Below are 21,045 nucleotides of genomic sequence, written 5' to 3' on the forward strand. Positions count from 1 at the left end.
TTCTGGCATGTTTCCCTCCCTCCCCAACCACACTTTTCTTGTTCCATTATTTCCTTCCCCCTGTCATTCTTAGTACAGTGGACAGATGTTGCTACCTCTTGTTTTGAATGTGAACGCTCAAGATAAATGGTACATGTAAATGAGTAGCACGAAGTGCTGGATGAAAACTTGTCCAGTGCACAACTCAGTTTCCTTAACCTGCAGTATACTCCAGCCTCAATGCCTGTGCTCCCGTGTGTGCCCAGCACCAAGGGAAGACTATCTGGGCTTGAGTTGAACCATGCTTCCCATCCTCCCTAGGGATCTCATATAATGCTTGGTGCTTGTCATTTGTACTGTTTTACTGATGTGGGTAAGTATAATTATCACCATTTTTCAGGAGGGGAAACTGAAGTACATAGATGAAGTGACTTGTTCATATTGTCAGTGGCACGGATGGGAATAGAATTTGGTTCTCCTTGACTCCCTGTCTACTGTATCATGCTGTCTCCAGTGCAAAAGTAATGGCCTAGAGATCTTATACCCTGTCAGTGTTTAAAGTTTGTGTAGATGGTGAGCTGTAACAGTTGGTGGCTTGTCTCACCTGTATCCCTTAGGATTTGTGCTAGGAATAGGATAACTGAAAGCCACTTTTCTTATTGATGCTGTAGTTCTGCTAGGCCATTATTCTGTTTCTATACTGGGCCTTTTATATTTCTTACGTTATGTTGACACCAGATGAAAGATGAACAATGGTAAGTACAGTGGCAATGACACCGAACCTATTCACTACAGTTTAAACATGTGCTTATAAAAGTTTTTTGTTTTGTTTTGTGAATAATCTCCAGGTGGGCGCTACAGGGAGTTAAGGTTGCAAGCAGGATAGCTGTCATATCATTAATTTAGTATTGCTGTCCGTCAAATGGGTTGTGTTTATATGGGGGGCATTCTACTTCCTGCCCTGGTTAAATGAATTCCTCATACAGGTGACTTAATACCATAGTGCATCTAGAAAGCTTCTGGTGATGGTGGTTGACAGCTGGTTTTGCATCCACGCTACATTAACATATGGGATAAACTAAACTAAGGTGTAATTCAGTATCTGTCACAACAGTAGGGCTGCTGAAAGCTCTCTGAATCCCCCTGGCAAGCTTATTCATGAAGCTCCATGTATAGCCATACTGAGACAAGGTAAATAAATTAAATTAATTCTCTTCTGTCTAGTAATTAAACATGTTCTTTTACTTTCATGTACCTTGTAGAGTAAAATGTTTATTTCCATATAATTGTGGACTTCAGAGCATTGATTGGATTTTCCTGGATTTATAAATAACATCTTTTGGGGAGTAAATTTTATCGATTACTTTTAGTCAATTAACAATGCTTCCTTAAAATTTTCTGTAAGGCTTCCTTGAATTCTAGAGTCTGTTGTGAGGAAGTTTTATTATAAACATACCCTATGTCCTGTAGTTGTCAAATGGTCAGGGACTCGGGGATCAATGCTGCTATTATTTGTATTTTAGCACCAAGGAGTACCAACCAGTATATGTGTCATTTTCATTTAAGTCTCTGTGAGGTAAAACTAAAGTAATTCCTAAATTCTAACATGCCTCAAGTGTGAAAGTTCACTGATTTTGTTCAGACACAAGCATTCTGCTGCTTATGAACCAACCCTTTGAGACTGTAACGGTGCTCACAGATCGAGCGGATAGTGAAGTAAGCAGTGTTCTAGTGACAAGAGCCTACATGAAGTGCTATGAGATCACACTGGATACCACACAAAGGAATCATGACCTAAACTTAAGTTTAAAGTTTGAGCCTCTCTTGTTCTGCTTTGACTTATTCCAAACGTTAATGCTCAGAATGCAGATTTGCTTGTTGCTCTTTGAAAATAAGGAGCTATCCTAGTAATCCCAACATCATGCCAACTTAGACATTTGGGGAATTCTGAATACATAAGAACGGCCAGACTGGGCCATTCAGCCCAGTAGCCTGTCTGCCGACAGTGGCCAATGCCAGGTGCCCCAGAGGGAGTGAATCAAACAGATAACGATCAAGCCATCTCTCTCCTGCCATCCATCTCCACCCTCTGACAAACAGAGGCTCGGGGCACCATTCCTTACCTATCCTGGCTAATAGCCATTGATGGACTTAACCTCCATGAATTTAGCTAGTTCTCTTTTCAACCCTGTTGTAGTCCTAGCCCTTACAACCTCCCCAGGCAAGGAGTTCCACAGATTGACTATGCACTGTGTGAAGAAGAACGTCCTTTTGTTTTAAATCTGCTGCCCCTTCCTCTAACGAAAGAATCAAGACTTCATCTGGAGCAAATCTGTGGGTTCTTATACCTGGACTGATACTATTAAATCATGGGATTTATATCTTAAGAGAGGGGTGGGCAGTAATTTTTGTAGAGGGGCCACTTCACCAATATTGGCCAGCCCCAGAAGGGGTTGGGGTTTGGGCAGAGCAATAAGTTCCTCTAGGCACTGCGCACAAGTCAGGGGAAGGAGGCTTTGTGCGCTCTCCCATGGGGCAGGAGACCACAGGAAGTCTCTCCCTCCAGCCCCCACCCCACCAGGGGCATGGAGCACCAGAGGGGACTGCCAGCCATTTTGAACCGAATGCCATGGACTCCTGGTAGGGGGAGGTGAAGGACTTTGTGCACTCCCCCATTCCCGGTCTCGATTAGCCTGGAGGCGAGGGTGCTGCTGGGTGGGCTGTGGGCCGGATCTGGCTCATCTGTGTCTTGGGGGAAGAATCCTTTCTTTATTATCCTTGTTGTCTTCTCTCAAGAAGGATTCTCTCCCTTCCCTCAAGCTAACTTGTCCTGATTTTTACAGTGAGGGTATCTCAAGAGTAGTTTGTTTTGCCTCCAGTATACATTTTTCTCCAGAAGTCCCGGAGCACTGTCTCAGGAGCAGCAATATCTTGTCTTGTAACTGTGATGCTGATGTCCTGTATTTGCTTGCACAAAGCAACAGCAGTCTCTTGAATTGCTTTCCCTCCCTCATATCCTCAAGGGTGGCGGTTCCTTACATGCCCGCTGGAAATACTGTCATGAACTTTGTGAGCACCTGGTCATGGAATTGGTATAATTTTAACAGTACATTCCCTTCCTCTCCAGCAACATGTGCTTAAAAAACAAACTAATCCAAAACAAATCATCAAACAGCTGTGAGCCTTTCAATCAGAATGTCTCCCTTTTGTTGCTTCATGGTTAGCCAGACGCCTTAACCATGAATCTGCATCTGATTTCATTGACTCTGAAGGAGATATGATACACTCACTTTGGTGGTTTGGCATGATGAGACGTAAGACCAAGATGGTACATGCAGTTCAGCATGGCATACATGGGTTTTCACATATGTTACTGGATCCTCCTGTGTGTACATGTGAGTCTGTGGGATGTATGGACTGGGCTTCGAGGGACATGTATTCTGCCAGCACTTACCTTTTCGTTAGGGTTGTGTTGCTCCACACACTCTTACGTTGATACTATAGCTCTTCACTGCACTCTGTAGCATCCACCTGTGCTTTGTGCCAGTGCTCAGTTTTTTGCTTGTGGTGGCTGTTGCATGCTGTGTTTGTACATGTGCATGTGTGTGTGTAGTGTCTGAAATTCTCTCATTTGTTTATCTTCCGAAATACTGTCTCTGGCCATCTTTCATTGCTTGGATGGAAAGAGATGTCATTGCTCTAATGTTGTGAACTAACAGCTGTGCTGAATTTGATGCTGGTTTTTTTATCAGTTATTGCTTTCCTTTCTCAATCTTTGTGTTGTAATTTAATTTTATTTTAACAATTGTAAGCACATGCATTCTCTGACACTCTCTAGAAACATATTGCTGGCTGCTTCAATCCATTGACACAGAAACTAAGCAAAACTGCCCACAGCCATTGAAATAAAATGAGACTTTTTTCATACCTGGATTAGTTAGGTCCTGCTAGAACCACTAGTAGTATGCAGATTAGAGAAAGGGAACTTGGAGCTCTCTGTCAAGAAGTGAAAAAGAGCTCTTCCCCATTGATAGCCCTCATTTCCTGAATATCAATAGCACAATGTGCCACAAAATGCTAAATTTTCACTTCTTGTATCAGACTTCTGATCTATAGCACATTCTGTGCAGTTACAGAATTGAAAGCAATTATTAAACAAAAACCAACATGCAGGTATACATAACTAAAACTGGCTGGTTTCTAGAACCAGCAGCCTGCAAGGAGGTTTGAATATTGTGGAACCAAGAATAGCTCATCCCTAAGACCATTTCTAAAAATAAATGCATTCTAGGTAGGGATGTTGAAATGCATTATTTGTGTAAATGTGCACCTGTTGAAATTTTCAGCAGGTACACGTTTACACAAGGGGTGGAGGAAAGCCAGTGCTTGTGGGGAGCCAGCTTTTTAAGAGAAGCTTAAAAGCCAGCTCTCTGCGAGTACTGGCTTCCCACTCCATGCACTGCTGCCTCCTGGTTCCCTGCATGTACTGGTTCCCACCTGCATGCCCCCTCCTGCTCCCTGCTGCTACCTCTTTATCAGAGGCAGTAGCATGGGGTTGGGAGGGACAGGCAGCTCTGTGGGAACATGCAGCAGGGCAGGATGCATATAACCTAGAGGGTTAACTGATGAATCCAGGCTAATCAGTTAACCGTATATTCAGATACACATTCACATTCCTAATTGTAGCACTGACCTTTGTAATTGGTCTTTAGTAGTATTTATATTCCAACAGATTCTTCTGAGTAAAGGTTTAGATAAATGTACCTGAGGAAAGGCTACTTTATGGCCCTCATCCTTAAGGGGTTACTGATTTAAGAGAGAGAATAGGTGTTCATCCTAGGGGAGCTCAAACTTTTAATTTTGACTATTAATTTCACCTATTCTGGAGGTGGCAGGAAGTACTTTATCTAAATCCTAGAAGTCCTTTCTGTTGGAATGATGAAAGTCTTTTCTTTAGAATCATTATACTGCCAAAGGTTGATTGGTTCTGAAGTCTTGTTCACTAAATCACAGGCTTCATTTGAGGATTCTTATCAATCCTTTACAGGCTGGACATCTCTGCTCTGGCACCCTTGGGACCAGCCTGGGGAGGTCTTTTCTGGTCCCTGCTGCTGATACCACTTCCTGCTTTGTCAGCCCACCGGGCCCCCCAGCTCCCCAGGTGGCCCAGCTGGGTTGCATGCTGAGCTTTCTGATCCCCTCTTTGCCTGGCTGGGCCAGGCACCGGCCTCCCCAACTTCCTTCCCCCCCCCAACCCAGTTGAGCTGCACATGGCCTTCCTGCCCTCCCTTTCCCCTCTAAATCTAGCTGGGCTGTGTGCCAGGCTTTCAGGGCCCCTCTCACACACACTCTGCAGCAGTGGGACTCTTTGATCCTGGAACATCCATGGTCCTGGTGGACTTAACTGATGTTGCTGGACCATAACATTTAGGTTTATAGAGGTGCAGCCTGTACTGTTGACATACCAATCAGTTCCATTCATGTGGAAAGCGGTAACGTACCAATATTACTATGAATCCTCAGATGAATCCAGAATGTGGTGGTGGACATGAGAAACAAAGACTTGCGACAGTCCATGATTGAAGAAGCTTGAACAAAGCATTTTTGATAGCAGTCTTAGAGCCTTTAATTCTAATATTAAGTTAGAAATTCAAGATGTCAGGCAAAATTTGGGAAACCCCTTCAACTAAATCATACTTCTATATAATTGGCCTTTCTCATACATCTTAATCTAAATGTCACCCCACATAATTTTTTAGGGTCCAATAGATACCCTCTACAGTGGAGATATAGGGTATGAAGCAGGGAACTGGGTCAATAAACTAGCTCCTTAGGCTTGTCAGGAGAAGAGTTCACTCAAGTCCCATCCCGGAGGTTGCATGTGCTTCTCATCCTGCCAGTGCACTGCATTTCTTGTTTTGCGATTACTTTTGTCTGTTGTCCCTCTGTCCTCAAAGATGATCACCGCAACTATGGCCAGAGGTGGGATGCAAATAAGACCACGGTTCCCGCCTACCACCGCTGTATCTGCCACGCCTCCAAGCTCCATTCCTTTGGGCGGACAGCAAATGCCACAGGTATTTACTGAGTCAAAGCACATTGTGTCAGGAATTATACAAGGTGTTCAGTACTTGGGTTATATTTAGTGCTCATCAGACTAAAAGAAGTTCACTTATCTTCCTCAGGATACTGTGTGCAGATAATTGCTCTTAGCTACTGACTGCTGGGCTTTTTGGGGGAGGGAGAAGGGGGGAATACGATAGTCCAAGTGTACCTTCCTCCCTTTAAATGAAGATTTTTTTGAGAACTTGAGCTATTAAATAACATTTTGCAAGAGTTACACAATTCACATTATTTTGAATGTTTAAAACTTTTCCATTTCATATCTGGTTCAGGGCTCAAATGAATCACCATTTTTGGTCTCTGCTTATTCTTTGCACATATCACAAAACCACTGCATGGATAGTTTTTGCTCTGGAGAGGCCCAGGACTGATGTGTCATAGGTCAGGAGTATTAGGGCATTGGCTGGGTTGTATTAAGAAGCTTGCATGATAGTTCCTCATGTTATGCATTATGCTAGCTAACATTCAACCCTTTCACGAGCAATCAAATTTGGCTAATTTCAGTTTGAGATGATTAAGACATGATGCAGGAAATACAGAGCTAATTGAAATGACCCTGAACTGAAGAAAAAAATTAATACTTTAAAAATTCCTAGCAAAGCTGCAAGTTGCAAACAATCTTTGAATAAAATAAAATATGGACCTATGGCAAACAGCACGATTATGCCCCCCAAATCACAGTTCTAGATTTCTGCTACATTTCCTACCTCTCTTTCACAGTCAGGACAATTGTCCATGTTCTTCCTATCCTTTCAGAGGTACAAAAAAGGAATTAGCATAGCTGCACTTTGTGGGAACTGCAATAATGAAGAGGCTCACAAGGCTCCTATCCCGTTGATTTTGAGAGATGTTTTGGATCAGAATAGACCCAGAACCCCTGGTATATTACACAAGTGGGTGGGTGAGGTTCTGTGGCCTGCAGAGGACAGACTAGATGATCATGATGGTCCCTTCTGACCTTTGAAATATGAGTCTATTATTATACCTCCTGTAACAGAATAGGACCAACACTAGCCTTTCTTGCATTTGTTTCACTTGCCCCAGTATATGTCATTCCAGGAATGAAAGGAGGTAAAGTAAACGGAAGCAGAAAGGGAGTTCTTTGTACATCTACTTATTAGCATTGTCACAATAACAAAGTCCCTCTTCAGCTCTATGAATTGGTTATAAAACCATGCACTACTGTTCCATAGTGCTCAGCTCTATCCGAATCTCTTGATTTAAAGCTATTTTATGCAGTGACCCTGAAGCGGAGATCAACTCTTTCTACTGCTCATCCAGTGCTTGATTGGCTTTGCATGTATAAAGACAGACTACTCCATGAGCTGCATGTCTTACATGTTCATGCTGTCACCTTCACAGACTGATTCCTGCCCAGAAGCTCCAGTTTCCATATTGCTTTCTCTTATTAACAGGTGACAAATGGCTTCTCCCATTTCTCCCAGTGTTGTGAGTTGAGTTTCCTGGGAGCTCTGGAGTGTGAGACCCATAGACCCTGAGTCCTTAGCATGGTGTATTTATTGCTGCTGAAGTTCACACTTATGAGGTACATTTAGTGTTAAAGTAAGGTGTCGGGAAGGTGGCATGTGCTGTAGCAAGATGCAGTGACCAGAAATACACCAGAGACTGTGGCATGTTTATTCATTGCCTTTTTTCCTTGGTTTTGAGCTGGAAATTTTTACTCCTCCTAATTGTTCTGTAGTTGGGATTACTTGAGTCAAAGAAGAATGTCAGTAGGTGGTGCTACATTAATAGCCCTGAATCTCTCATCCATCCATTAAATGGAGAGAGAGCCTTAACTTGTCTCTCCAACTGTCTGTTCTACATATTGATCTCTTAATATTGTGCTAGTGGTTGCTGGGAAGCATTAACTCTTGATATGAAATGAACCAGATGCAGAACATGTCAGTTTCATGAAAAATGATGTCCTGTAGTATTGTCTACTGGAGAAGTGTAGGTCAGTGAAAGAGGGGAATGTGTATGTGTGGCACTAGTTGCAATGAAAATAGTGGGACGAACAGCCAATCGGTTAGCAGTGGTGGGAAGAATGTTTAAAAAGCAAACTGATTTGGCAGGTGTTTAGGTAGTTTAAGACCCAAAGTGTGAATTTTTTTTAGTAAAAACAATCCCCCCAAATTCAATTCAGATGGCAGAAAACATAGTTCTGGTCTGTATCCTAGAGAAATGCTCGAATAATACTGTTAGTTGAACTCGAATGTGTCGCCATTATCTTGTCTTCAGACATCTTGCTCTTGGTTAAAGCAGCACTAGAAATAGCTTATGGCTGTTTCTGATTATTGGTACTGTATAAGTCTATCATCTTGATCTCAGTAATTGAAAGATTAAATGGGAAACAGTGCTAAAGTTAAGAATTTTGGTATCCTATTTGATAACCCCTTTTCCAAGAAAGGGCTAAATGTAGACTTGGTATAAAAATATTCGTTGTCCAGGCTGTGCTTTCTTTTTATCCTACGCGATACAAAACCTGCACATGCCCCTGTCACTATAAGGCTTGATAGACTCTTTGCAGAGTCCCTTCTGGATCTTGTTCAGCACGCAGCTGCACTGTTAATCACTGTTAGGGTTTAATACTCAACAGTTTCATGGCTGTTGAACTCAGAGATGTTAATATGTATTTGTGTATTTTTGCGTAAACGTCTAACTGCTGGATTTTTAGCGGTTACACGTTTCTTTGCTGGGGGTGGGGCGGAGGTGGGAGCCAGTGCTTGTGGGGAGCTGGCTTTTAAAGATAAAGAAGCGGCTCAGCAGGAGCCAAAATGTGTGGAGAGCCTGCTTGAAAATTGGCTTCCTGTGTGCCACAGAGGTAGCAGCGCCGGGAGGGCAGGTAGCTCTGCATGCATCAGCTCCCCCCTTGTTGCCTCTGATACAGGCATATTAATTAATCATATAAACAACTGCATGCTAACATCCCTAATTGAACTTGCTGCCAAATTCAGAATTGAGCTCAATTTTTTTTAAACTTTCATCTAAAAAAAGTTAGGCACCTGTTCTAGCCCTTGTGACTGAAGGGCTATGAAGCACAAACTGAATGTCAGTGGTAAGGACATTGCAAAACGTTTAAGTACCGTATTTTCCGGCATATAAGACAACTTTTTATACTAAAAAACATCCCCCAAAAATCGGGGGTTGTCTTATACGCCGGGTAAAAACATACTGTAGCTTCTGCTACATAAAGAACGTCCCTATTATTACCTTTTAGCCCGCTGGATGTGCCCTAATACAGTACTGTAGCTTCGGCTACATACAGAACGTCCCTGTGCTGATACTGTATGTACCGCGCTGAGCCAATCACGGCAAGCGGTGTCATCTATTAATGCATACAAAGCCTGCTCGGATTGGCTGAGTCAGAGAGGCGGGCTATTACAACCTTTGCCAATCCGAGCAGGCTTTGTATGAACATGATGAGGATTTTGAAGGATTTTAAGTACCGGTAAGTCAAAACCGTTTTAATTAAAATTATTTAAATCAAATCTGATGTTATTAAATGGTGTTGCCTCGGAAGGGGGGGTAGTCTTATACGGCGAGTATAGGCCAAAACCTGTGTTTTAACTGGAAAATTAGGGGGTCGTCTTATACGCCCAGTCGCCTTATACGCCGGAAAATACTGTAACTGTAACTGCTGAAAATTTCAGCAGTTACATAGTTACACGCAGGGTGGTGCAATATGCTCAGGAAAGCCAGTGTGTGCTAGGAGTGAACATGCTGTGAATGTTAACCAACGAGCCCAGGCTCGCTGATTAGCCATGTACATGGTTATACTTCCACATCCCTACCTAATGGCATCTTGCAAAGTCTAAAACAATAACTAAGAAGTGTGGGCTTCCCCATTTGCCTCATTTGGGTTGACTGTGAAGCTTACTGACTGTATTTGAAATGTCAGATTAAATAGCTTTCTTCTATTTTAATAATGTTTAGCCAAAGCTTTCTATTAATATAAGAGCCAGTGTACTCATCCCAAGCAGAGTCTGTAATATATATTTTTGGTGTCAAAATCCCCATCTTCCCTGCCTGATCCTCTATAATCTTCAGTAGCTTTGACTGCTATAAAGCACTTACGAAGTGTTTGTGCAGAAATCTTGAGCACACTGGAAATTTAGGATTAAAGTAAAAATGAATTGAATATGAAATTAAATAGATCAGATACTCATACAGCTGTGAATATGAAAACCTGTGTGGTAAGCTTTATTTGAAGTTTTTGCAGAATTTTCAGGGGCCCCTGGTGATGAACGTCAAAACAGTTTACTACAGGTTACATGAGTTCACTGGCAAAGCATTAAAAATAAAAATATTGGTAGTTAACTGATTGCTAGTTTTCCTTTACACCAAAAGTATCCTCATTCCTTGGGAAGAGTCCCATAAAGGGTGCTACCCTCTGAGCAACTTGTGGGAATGGATATGCTATTAAAGGAAACGGGATATAAGCATTAATTCATTTTTCCATTGTGTTGTAGGGGCACTGTACGATGGATATACAGTCTTTTAGAGAAGGACCCCATACATAGGAGATGAGGATGTGATCCTGAGCTAAGAGCACTGCAGATGCGGTCCTTTGCTCTCCGACAGTTGTATTTGATGTGGTCTGAAGGATTACTTGCCAGAAAGAGAGGAGCTCTGCACTGGGGCAGACTGGAAGTTAAAACAAAGGGAACCCCCTGTGAAATGTTTTTCTTCCTTTGCTTGAGCTTTTGGGGACAAGTACCAACAGAGGCAGAATTACGCCATTTAATTCCAAGTATCGTTCTTCAGCTGCTGGGAACCTGGCAAATAGCCCCCTCCTCTCCAAGAAAACCAGTGAGCACAGCCTCACTGTTTGTTTTGGAGGAAAGGGGAGTAACTGTCTCAAAGCATCTGGGAAGAGAGGCCTGGAAAACATGTATTAAAATCATGGGGGAGTGGGTGGGAAAGGAATGGAGTTACTGGAAGTAGAAATGAGACCGTAACATGTTGCATTGCCATGACCCTTAAGCTATGTTTCAGTGGATGATCAACTGAAGTGTCCATTCAAAGAGGCCCTGGATTTCCACTTACCTTAATCATTTGGGCTCATTACTTTTGCCTGTCTGGAATCCCAGAACTGTCAGTTTTGCTTTTGTTTGTTCTCTGCTATTTTGCTGTGCCCTGTCGCTGGCTGAAGGGTGGAGAGCACACTTTACTAAAATCCAACTCTTTGGAGAACCACATATAGGCAGGGCTCCACAAATCCGCTTATCTACTCGCCTGTGGCAAGTAGATTTCAGCCGGTCGCCCCGTTCACCGGCAGTTCACGCATGCGCAATGCGGGTCTCACGCATGTGCAATGCGGGTCTCGCGCATGCGCAGTGCGGGGCTGGCGAGTGGTTTTCGCTGCGATCGTCGAGCCCTGCATATAGGATTATAGTAACTTTCATGTTATGGCTCATTGTAAGCTGTGTAAGAGGTGGTAGAGAATGTGAGAGGAGAGATAATAAAAGTTCAACTCTTTGTACTCTGCAGATGTGATGTTCCAGGCCAAAAATACCTGGTTACCTGTGGGTGCATGTGGTGAATTATGCCATACTGTGTTTGCCAGAGTCAATATGGCCTGTAGCAATAATGGAGTGGCTAGGAGTTAATGAGGGAAAGGAGCAAATCTACAGAGCCCCTGTAGTGTGTGGAATAGTATTTTTGTGTTCTTTGGTTTCCATATGATAGAAGTTGGCTTATTATCAAGATCCTGTTAGAAGACCACATGGTAAATTAATTAATGATATGCTGTCTTGTACACTAGATCAAATCACCTTTTTTATCTGAGTTAACACTCCGAGACAGTAGGAATAAATTGTTTTATTTTAGTCTCTGTTCCTTAATTTCATCATCTTACCATTACAAGTTGAATAAACTTTATTGTACCCAGTATTTCTCCTCTTAAGGACTGTAGATTTGAAGTTGTTGCATCATCTTAGAATACTCCCCATCTTGACCTTCCATCCTTTAGGTTTATGCAACCCCACCTATAAGACCAATAAATAAACACGCCTTGCCCCCTCCTCATCCCATCCCAAACCCTTGAAATCTTTTCTGGCTCCCCAAATTTGAATAGTAAGAGTCCTGTGTTTCGTTCTTCATATACTGCCTTTTCCTTACCCCTTCTCTGAAAGAAAACAGATTTGGAGGCAGTAGCCAAAAAATAAGAAAAGGCTTTGAAGACTTAAGTTGAAAGCCAAAATAAAGAAGGGTTTTTTATTGTGATCACAAATTCTCAAGCCAGTTCTTCATGACTCTGTTCATTGTAGCTTTAATAAAGGAAATGCCAGTTCAGATAAAACTCTTGCTATTTTAATCTAAGCTTGTTGCTTTAGGGAAGGAGGAATGCAATCTCTGACTCAAATAATGCTTGCATTTTGAGTTTTAACTGTTAAATCTTGGTATGTAACATTCCTCTGGGGACCTCAAAAGGAAATGTGAGATACTGGCAGTGATCTCTTTATGGAAGGGTTTAGGAAACTAACACTTTCTGTTTCTTATAGAGTCCAAAGGATGCTCTTCTTACCATAGCCAAAGCCTTTTTAGATAGGTTCCCATTGCCAGCTCACTTCTTGGTTGATTGTATTTTTTCCAACTTTAGGTCAATCAGAGTAGCATTACCATGATGTCGTCTCCTTCACCTGTCCAGCAAGTGCAGACACCCCAGTCAATGCCACCGCCTCCTCAGCCACAGCCATCGCCCCAACCAGGGCAGCCAACTTCCCAGCCAAACTCAAATGTCAGGTGAGCAGGAATGCAACCACCTAAGATGAGTGGCAGCTGCAGATGCTCTCACCAGGTGGCAATTGAACATGAATGAATGTTAAAACAAAGTGGTTATAGGTGCTTGTCCTCCTGCGTTTTCCAGAAGGGGTTCTAATCCTAGTGATGCCTTGAGGTTGTAGCATAGCATACACTAGAACTTGTTGGCCTTTCGTGTCATAGGAACCAGGAGGAGTCATGCTCATATTGCCATTCCCCTCCTTAGTCACCTTCTCTGAGGCTACTCTGTGTTTAGCCACATACAGATACTCACTCCCATGCCTAGTGTGGCATAATGGAAGGCAGGAGTTAAAGGATTGAATGGAATGCCAAAAGCAGAAGGCAGTGGCTATAAATCCAAGGCTTCTGCTTGGTCTGCAGAGAAAGGCCCCATCTTGCTCCTAGATTGATGGAGGAGGTATGCAGAGACCTCTGGAGTTATTAAAAACCTACTATAACAATTCAGTCTCCCTAGAGCTGTGAGTCTCTCACTAAGCCACGATTCAATGTTGTTAGCTTTGGAATCTTTCCTGATTGTTGTAATCAAAGCTATCTGGCAGGGAATTCTGACTCTTCACCTTGCAGCAGTGGCATTGACACTGCCACAAAACTGGGTCAGTTCTAGACTGTAGGCTTTTTGGGGAAGAGACCAGTTTGTGCTGCACTGATCAGCACAGTGGGCCCTGGTTCTGACTGTGGGTAGGATTTTCAAAAGCAGTCAGCATTATCTATCTAACCTTGCTCCCATTGAAATCAATGATATTTTAACCACAGAGTTTACTGGGATCAGGGCTAGGTCAGTGTGAACACTTGTAAATTTCATTCCAGTGCAAATGGGTGGGATAGGCACTCACCAATAGTAACCGCCCGTGGGGACTGCAGAACGCAGCAGCAGCAGTTAGTAAAACACACCTGCTAAGACTGTTTCTCTGCTAGCATCTTACAGGCTGCTTTATCCACATGTTAAGTGATGAGTTGACTTTCATTTCCATTCTCCAGCTCCGGTCCAGCCCCATCTCCTAGCAGCTTCCTCCCTAGTCCATCTCCTCAACCATCCCAGAGCCCAGCAGCTGCACGAACACCACAAAACTTCAGTGTCCCATCTCCAGGTCCTTTGAACACTCCAGGTAACTCCTGTGGTCGTCCATGAGAATTGTGCTGCACAGCATGATCCAGTGATGCATCTCAGCAAATAAAACATATACAGAGAAATCTAAAGTTGCACAGTTGTGCCTTTGGCTTTATGGAGGCTCTGCCAAGTGAGTAGTAGTCAAGTGGTTGACTTGATATATGCACTACATGTGCAGCAAGGAGGATATTCTGGTCTTTAGCTTGTTTGGGATTCTCTAATCTGATGTTATTGTTGATTTGTTTTTTGGTCATTGAATTACATGAGGGTTTTCATAACTTTCTGACAAAACAAAAATGATAACCTTAAGGGGATGTAAAGCCTGTTGGCTTTGGGATTTCATGCAGCTGGAAATTGCTAGCGGTTTATAAACCAATGTGCTGATTTGCCTGACCCCTTCTGTCAAGTGATGTATAATTTTCAATTTTTTGCCTTGTGCAGGAAATCCAAATTCTGTCATGAGTCCAGCAAGCTCCAGCCAATCTGAGGAACAGCAGTACCTGGAGAAACTCAAACAGCTGTCAAAGTACATTGAACCACTCCGGAGGATGATCAATAAGATTGATAAAAATGAAGGTGTGACCCCTTGTATTTCACTGTACAGTTGTCAGCCTTTGGTTGAGACAGCTGTGTACTGCTCTTTTGGGTGTTCTGGCAGGACCAGGCCTATGTCTATTGTTTTCCTCGCTCATGGTTGCAGTGACTTAATTCTGAAGCATGGCAACATCTCCAAATCCCTTTCTCTTCAGGACCTCTGTTTTTCTTTACTATAACTACACTTTCTTTGATCCACTCTTCCTTAGGAAAAGATGGAGAATCATAGATCCTTTTCTGCGTTCTCCTTATATGGGTCATGTTTTTGGTTTTCCCAAGCTTCCTCATTTTTGTGTTAATGACTGTGGTCAGAGTTTCCAGCTCTGCAGTCATTGCATGCATTTCTCATGAGTCCTTTTTATTTTTTTTCAGATAGGAAGAAGGACCTAAGTAAGATGAAGAGCCTCTTGGATATCCTGACTGATCCTTCAAAACGGTGACTTCCTTTTCTGTTCAGCTTGTATCAGCACCTCCCCAGTGAATTCTGTTCCTCCCAGACCACTGTAAGGAGTCTGAGAGAATACCTAGGCTACCAGTGGTGTCCCAGACATTAGTCTGCCATTCTGTGGCAATATTAGTATCTAGACATAGCAATAAATTAGGAGTTCTTAATTCTAATCAGAATGTCTTTGTTTTTGCAGTCTTTCATTGTTATATCACTCCCTTTCTTGCCCTTCAGCAAATCCTTTAAAGGATCCAGATAAGTTATTTAAAAATCTAAGTACTTTGTGATCTGGCACTTTTTTGCCAGAATGTTAGGTCTGAATCATGTTATCTAACTTAGAATTTATGCTCCCTGAGGCAGAGCTATAGTTCCTGTTTTGAATAGCACTCATGCACATCAGCATTGAAATAATGTTGATGGGTGGCTCAGATATCACAAAATCCTCATCTTGAACAGTAGAGAGGATTATGCTAACTCTTTCCTTTTTCTTTTCAGATGCCCTCTGAAGACGCTACAGAAATGTGAAATTGCTCTAGAGAAGCTCAAGAATGACATGGCTGTAGTAAGCAATGAGAGTTACTTTTAATCTAACTGGAGAGTCAGGCTGGCAGTGTATTCCACAGAGGGCACCAGTTTAGCAGAATTGTTTCCCTTCTCTTCATGGTCACAACAGGATTATTTGTGTTAGTGCTGGACTGAGCAAGTAAATTGAAAACTGTTTAAACCCTTCAACAGAAGTGTCTTTTGCACACCTTTTAAAGATTATTCTACTGAATAATCAGGTATTCCTTTCTTGTACAAGGTATTCTTTTCAGGTATTCCTGTCTTGTACAAGCACCTAGGAATGATTCTTGTTCTTGTCTTGAGCAGATGTTGCCAACAAGGCTTTCTACATGAAAGATACTGACAGTATCTGGAAATGAAATGCCAGGAGAAGGATCACGTGAGGATTCCCTATTGTGTTCCCTTCCTCTGGGGCATCTGGTATTGGCCACTGTTGGTAGACAGGATACTGGGCTGGATGGACCTTTGGTCTGACCCCGTCTGGCTGTTCTTACGTGTCACTTTTGGTTACTGTGGGTTTGTCTACATGAGGACAATCAAGACCATTAATTAATATTAAAAGCGTGAATCCAAAACTGCATTAAATATCTTTATGGACAATCCCATTCAGAGTTAGTGGTCTTAATTTGGTTTAGTTTAATGATTTTCAGAGTTTAAGCTGAGTGAGTGTACCCGTAAAGAGGTTTAATACAATTTAACTAATCCATTTAAAATTTCAGTTAAATTTGAAACAGGACTATGTAGCACTTTAAAGACTAACAAGATGGTTTATTAGTTGATGAGCATTCGCGGGCCAGACCCACTTCCTCAGATCAAATAGTGGAAGAAAATTGTCACATTTTCTTCCACTATTTGATCTGAGGAAGTGGGTCTGGCCCACGAAAGCTCATCACCTAATAAACCATCTTGTTAGTCTTTAAAGTGCTGTATCGTCCTGTCTTTTGTTTCAGATACACCAGACTAACACGGCTACATCTCTATCACTAGTTAAATTTGAATTTGCATTCCTGAGTATCCCTATGTATTCAAGCATTTAATGTTTCTAGAGTAGCATAAAACAGGTTAGAAGAATGCAAGGAATTCTTCTGTGTATTAGAAATACTGAACTGAAAGTTTGCGTAATGAATTATATGTCAAGATGTCTAAAATATTTGCTACAGCACATAAATAAGATATGCTTCTTTGTACTTTAGCCCACACCACCACCTCCACCAGTGCCCCCTACCAAACAGCAGTACTTGTGCCAGCCACTTTTGGATGCTGTTTTGGCAAACATTCGTTCACCAGTCTTCAACCATTCCCTTTATCGTACCTTTGTACCAGCTATGACTGCAATACATGGCCCTCCAATCACGTATGTATCATTGCCCTGTTATCTGCTTTAGCGAAATTAATCATTTGGTTGAAATGTTGGAATGATGGACTGGGGTGATGGATAGGTGGCTGTTTCGTCATCTGTAAGGTACTTGAAAAATCATCTTAGATTGAAAAACATGGACGTGGCATAACATGGTGCCCATTCTGAGTTCTTTTGTGGATGTATTTTATGCAGAGCCCAAATGGCTTCGCCTCGAAAGCGTAAATATGAAGAGGATGAAAGGCAGACCATACCAAATGTATTACAAGGGGAAGTTGCAAGATTAAATCCTAAATTCTTGGTGAATCTGGATCCCTCCCATTGCAGTAATAATGGTACAGTCCACCTCATATGCAAACTAGGTAAGCTGAGAAGAAATGAAGACTATTTAAGGGGTATTAATTTTTTATCTCCTGTTAATATGTACAACTGTAAATCCTGCCAACATGCAATTTCATCATGGTGTTTCTTCAGCTTGCCAGAGTTGTGGCAGTGCATTATGTGCTCTGTGGAGCTTGGGAAATAATCTTTCTAAAGCTAAATCATTGTTTTCTTCTGCACCCTCTAACCCCGGGGGAGGGGTGGGGGACTTTTAAACTGGAATATTGGTGGATTTTTGTGGCTAAATGTGTGCGTTTAATTGGCTCCCTAAGTTGGGATCCAAGCAAATTCTCCAGGTAATCTGAATTCCTGATAGTATGAAGTAGCCTATTTATAAACATATCTACATTCCTTTTTCTTTGTATTTCAAGAAATTTGCTGTTTGGGATGTGAGAAATAAATAGGACCAGGTAATTGTTGCCACGTGGGAGAATCCCAAGAATGAAACAGTACAGTATTTAATTGTACAACTGGATCTTGTTAGATTTCTGCTCCCCAGATGAAAAATCCTGCCTTTTGCAATGATAAGTGTACTTTGCTGATAACAATTTCTCACCCTTGGCTCAACCTTCCCTGGTATTAGAAAATGGTTTGATGCCTTGTGTAGTCTGGACAAAAGCCTTCAGCACCTTGAAATCTGATACTGGGACATAGAGGAACTAGGTCTGGTTTTTTTGGAATTGAAAATGTCTTTCCTAGTTCACCACTAATTGTCACAGCTAGTCTTGTAAGTGAGGAAGGGTGTAAGTCTTTGCCCTTCTTTCTCAAACAAGCAAGAATAGAATATATCTTCAAGTGAACTTGTTTTGCCCTTTAACTGAAAAAGATAATGTGGTGCTTGCTGGTAGGTTGGAGTGGGAATGGTGGTGGTGAGTCGGAGCTACGCAGCCCGCAATGTGGCAGGCTCGCCCAGCCTGACTGGAGCAGTCCCCACCCACATCGTGGGTTAACCAGTTAAACTTAATGTTTAACTTTTAAACTGGGATTTTACATCCCTGGTTTTAATGTGTACAAGACAAAACATGGGAATGCTCTCTTCTTGACTTCTGTGTGTATTATGGACAGTACCCAGACCGGGGTGGGGAAAGTAATGCCCTGGGGCTATATGTTGTCCCTGGCTTGCCTAGATCTGGCTCCTCAGGGCTCTTCCCCCAGCACTGAGGAGCCCACACTGCCCCCACACCTGATTTTTTTTATGTGGGTCAGCAGCCCCCGACCCAAAGAATATTCCCCACCCTTGCCTAGACGTTTTGAATTTAGGAAACCAAATTCAGATGAAAGACTGAGACTGATGAGTGGGAATGTGTTGTGGAGCTGGAAGTCTTATATTGTGCTTCCAACAAGCAGAGGCCATTTTTAAAGTGAACTTTTCAGAAATGAAGACTCCTAGCCTTGCTTCTTTTCAAAGATTAGATACTGGACTGGATAGGAAGAGACTAGATCTAATGAACAGACATAGGGAAGACTCTGATGCCCTGATGGAAAATATCTTTGGTTAAAGTAAGTATGTTTGAATCCTAGATGACAAGAACCTTCCAAATGTCCCACCACTACAGCTCAGTGTTCCAGCTGACTATCCAGATCAGAGTCCTCTGTGGATAGACAACTCTCGGCAATATGGTATGGGGACAAAAGGATGGCATTGCTTTTTAAAAGTGGGGGATCAATATGTGATAATCAGTTACGCAACTGTATTCATCTGGGCTGTCTCCTTTTTTTTCTTTCCAGCAGCCAATCCCTTCTTGCAATCGGTATATCAGTACATGACATCAAAATTGCTGCAACTTCCAGACAAGCATTCAGTCACAGCACTCTTAAACACCTGGGCACAGAGTATTCGTCAAGCCTGCCTCTCAGCTGCATAACTGTCCCCAACCCTCACCTTGTGAAATCATGAAGTAAAGAAATTGGGTCTCAACAGCTGGCCTTTCCCATGGCCACTAGAAGAATCACAGGCATTTTGGGAGGGAACTCCAGAAAAAGCCTTATACTGTTTTGTTTCTAGGTGTCAGGTTCAATAGAGAACCTGGCGTTAGATTTAGATTTCATGCTTTTATCTTCTGCCTTTGTGGACTTTGCCAGCATTTTCACATATACAGAACATGTGTATATATGGTTCTTGAGACTGTATTAGAAGGGGCTTTTATTGTCTTCTTAGAGAAGAAATTATTTGTAGACTTCCATCAGGGAGTCTGAATGGTATAGCTGGGAGAGGAGAGAATGTCCTAATTTGCTTCAGACTTTGCCTGATGCCAGTATTCCTCACACTCTTTGTTGTGTGACTTGATATTGCCCCAAGAATAAATCAGCTGCAACTAGAATGTGCTCACAAACTTTCCTGTGGTTGCAGGAGTCTGGTAATTTAATTTGGAGACAAGGAAGAAATCAGGGCATTTTTAGGGCCTGCCTACTGTTTCAGATTAATCTGAATAATTATGTTTAGGAATAAAACCAACCATAGGAAAATTTTTATAGCTTATTTTAAACACTACTTTGTATAAACAGTTTTCGGTTAGCACGGACCATACATTTCTCTCACTTAGAAGGTTGGGTAATTTGAAGAAAGTGTGTTCAGTGTGCATGCTGACTGATTTCCCTGTGAGTGCAGGGAAAATCAATTGATTTAATCATAGCAGCACTGTAAATGAATCCAGTGGGCTTCAGCTACTTATCTGCATTTATATTTACCTGGCAATTCTCTTGGTGATGGCTTTCTTGGGAAGTGATGCAACTCATGGGAAATGTTTAGTTTAAAAAAAAAAAAAACTGAACACAGCTCAGGTCAGAGACTTGACAGCTGAACTTCTGTGCCTCAGGCACTGAGGGGCACCTAACTATGAAAGTATTACTGGTAATCTCAGTTAGGATCAGAAGACTGATTATCAGCTGCTATGTTGTGAGGCAATGCAAATGAAGTCACTTGCTATAAGTCACAGTGATTCTATATGCAATGTGATTACATTTAAATTGGCCTTCTCTTTGTAGTTCATTCATTCTTAATTCCCAGATGTAAGGGAATTTCAAAGTCTAAAGTATTTATATCACACCCTGCTCCATCCCCCAGTATTGTGCAACAGTCCCTGACAAGCAGCTGGACTCTTACAGTGGTGTCAAGAAATTGCTGTGACCTCCTGTAAATCTGTGTGGTGTCATCAGTTTTAGGATGTTTTAAAATGTGGATACTTAGTAAGCACTGATTGAGGCAGCCGAGTGGTATCAATATTTTGTACATGAACTAATGCATTACCTGTTTGTTTTATCATAATAAATTTATTATTATTTCTGTGTTTGAAACTAACCTACTCTCATTCCAATGTTAGTCTTTGTGCAACAGCCCTGCAATGACCAAAGGCTGGTGGTTACTTCATATGTCCTAGCAGAAGCTGTAATCTCTGCTCCCAGAAGTGAGTTCGACTGAAGGAGAGATTCAAAAGATTGCTAATAGAAATGTTATATAGAAGTGAAAGACTTTTAATTTTGATCTAACCCAGTTCACTAACTTAATATAGGTGCAGGTGCTTATGTGAAATGGATTAGTGGACAGATGTTCATATTAGAAAAGACAACAACTTAGTTTGTATGCTTGTTGCAGTCAGGTGAGAAGACAAGAACTGAATGAACACAGGCGAGATCCATTTCCTTGACATAACAGTACAATTACATGACGGACACATTTCCACCACCGTATACTGGAAACCTACTGACTGC

General features: G+C 42.0%; 1 protein-coding gene across 5 annotated transcripts in view; it reads left to right on the forward strand.

Annotated features, from left to right (window-relative positions):
- MED15 (mediator complex subunit 15) overlaps nt 1-20,635 on the forward strand; it is a 40,313-nt gene extending 19,678 nt beyond the window's left edge. For 3 of the 5 annotated variants that reach the window (XM_075897963.2, XM_075897966.2, XM_075897965.2), the window contains 10 exons: nt 5,937-6,056; nt 12,707-12,849; nt 13,867-13,994; nt 14,438-14,572; nt 14,963-15,026; nt 15,531-15,597; nt 16,793-16,953; nt 17,152-17,318; nt 18,859-18,957; nt 19,066-20,635. In XM_075897963.2, the coding sequence (XP_075754078.2) occupies nt 5,937-6,056; nt 12,707-12,849; nt 13,867-13,994; nt 14,438-14,572; nt 14,963-15,026; nt 15,531-15,597; nt 16,793-16,953; nt 17,152-17,318; nt 18,859-18,957; nt 19,066-19,202 (1,221 nt within the window). In that variant the 3' untranslated portion in view covers nt 19,203-20,635. The remainder of the gene's footprint in view (nt 1-5,936; nt 6,057-12,706; nt 12,850-13,866; nt 13,995-14,437; nt 14,573-14,962; nt 15,027-15,530; nt 15,598-16,792; nt 16,954-17,151; nt 17,319-18,858; nt 18,958-19,065) is intronic. The other 2 variants (XM_075897964.2, XM_075897967.2) reach the window with 2 other exon arrangements.
- The last annotated feature ends 410 nt before the right edge of the window (nt 20,636-21,045 follow it).

This window comes from Pelodiscus sinensis, chromosome Z (assembly GCF_052426305.1).
Source record: "Pelodiscus sinensis isolate ZL-2025 chromosome Z, ASM5242630v1, whole genome shotgun sequence".
NCBI classification, from domain to species: domain Eukaryota; kingdom Metazoa; phylum Chordata; order Testudines; family Trionychidae; genus Pelodiscus; species Pelodiscus sinensis.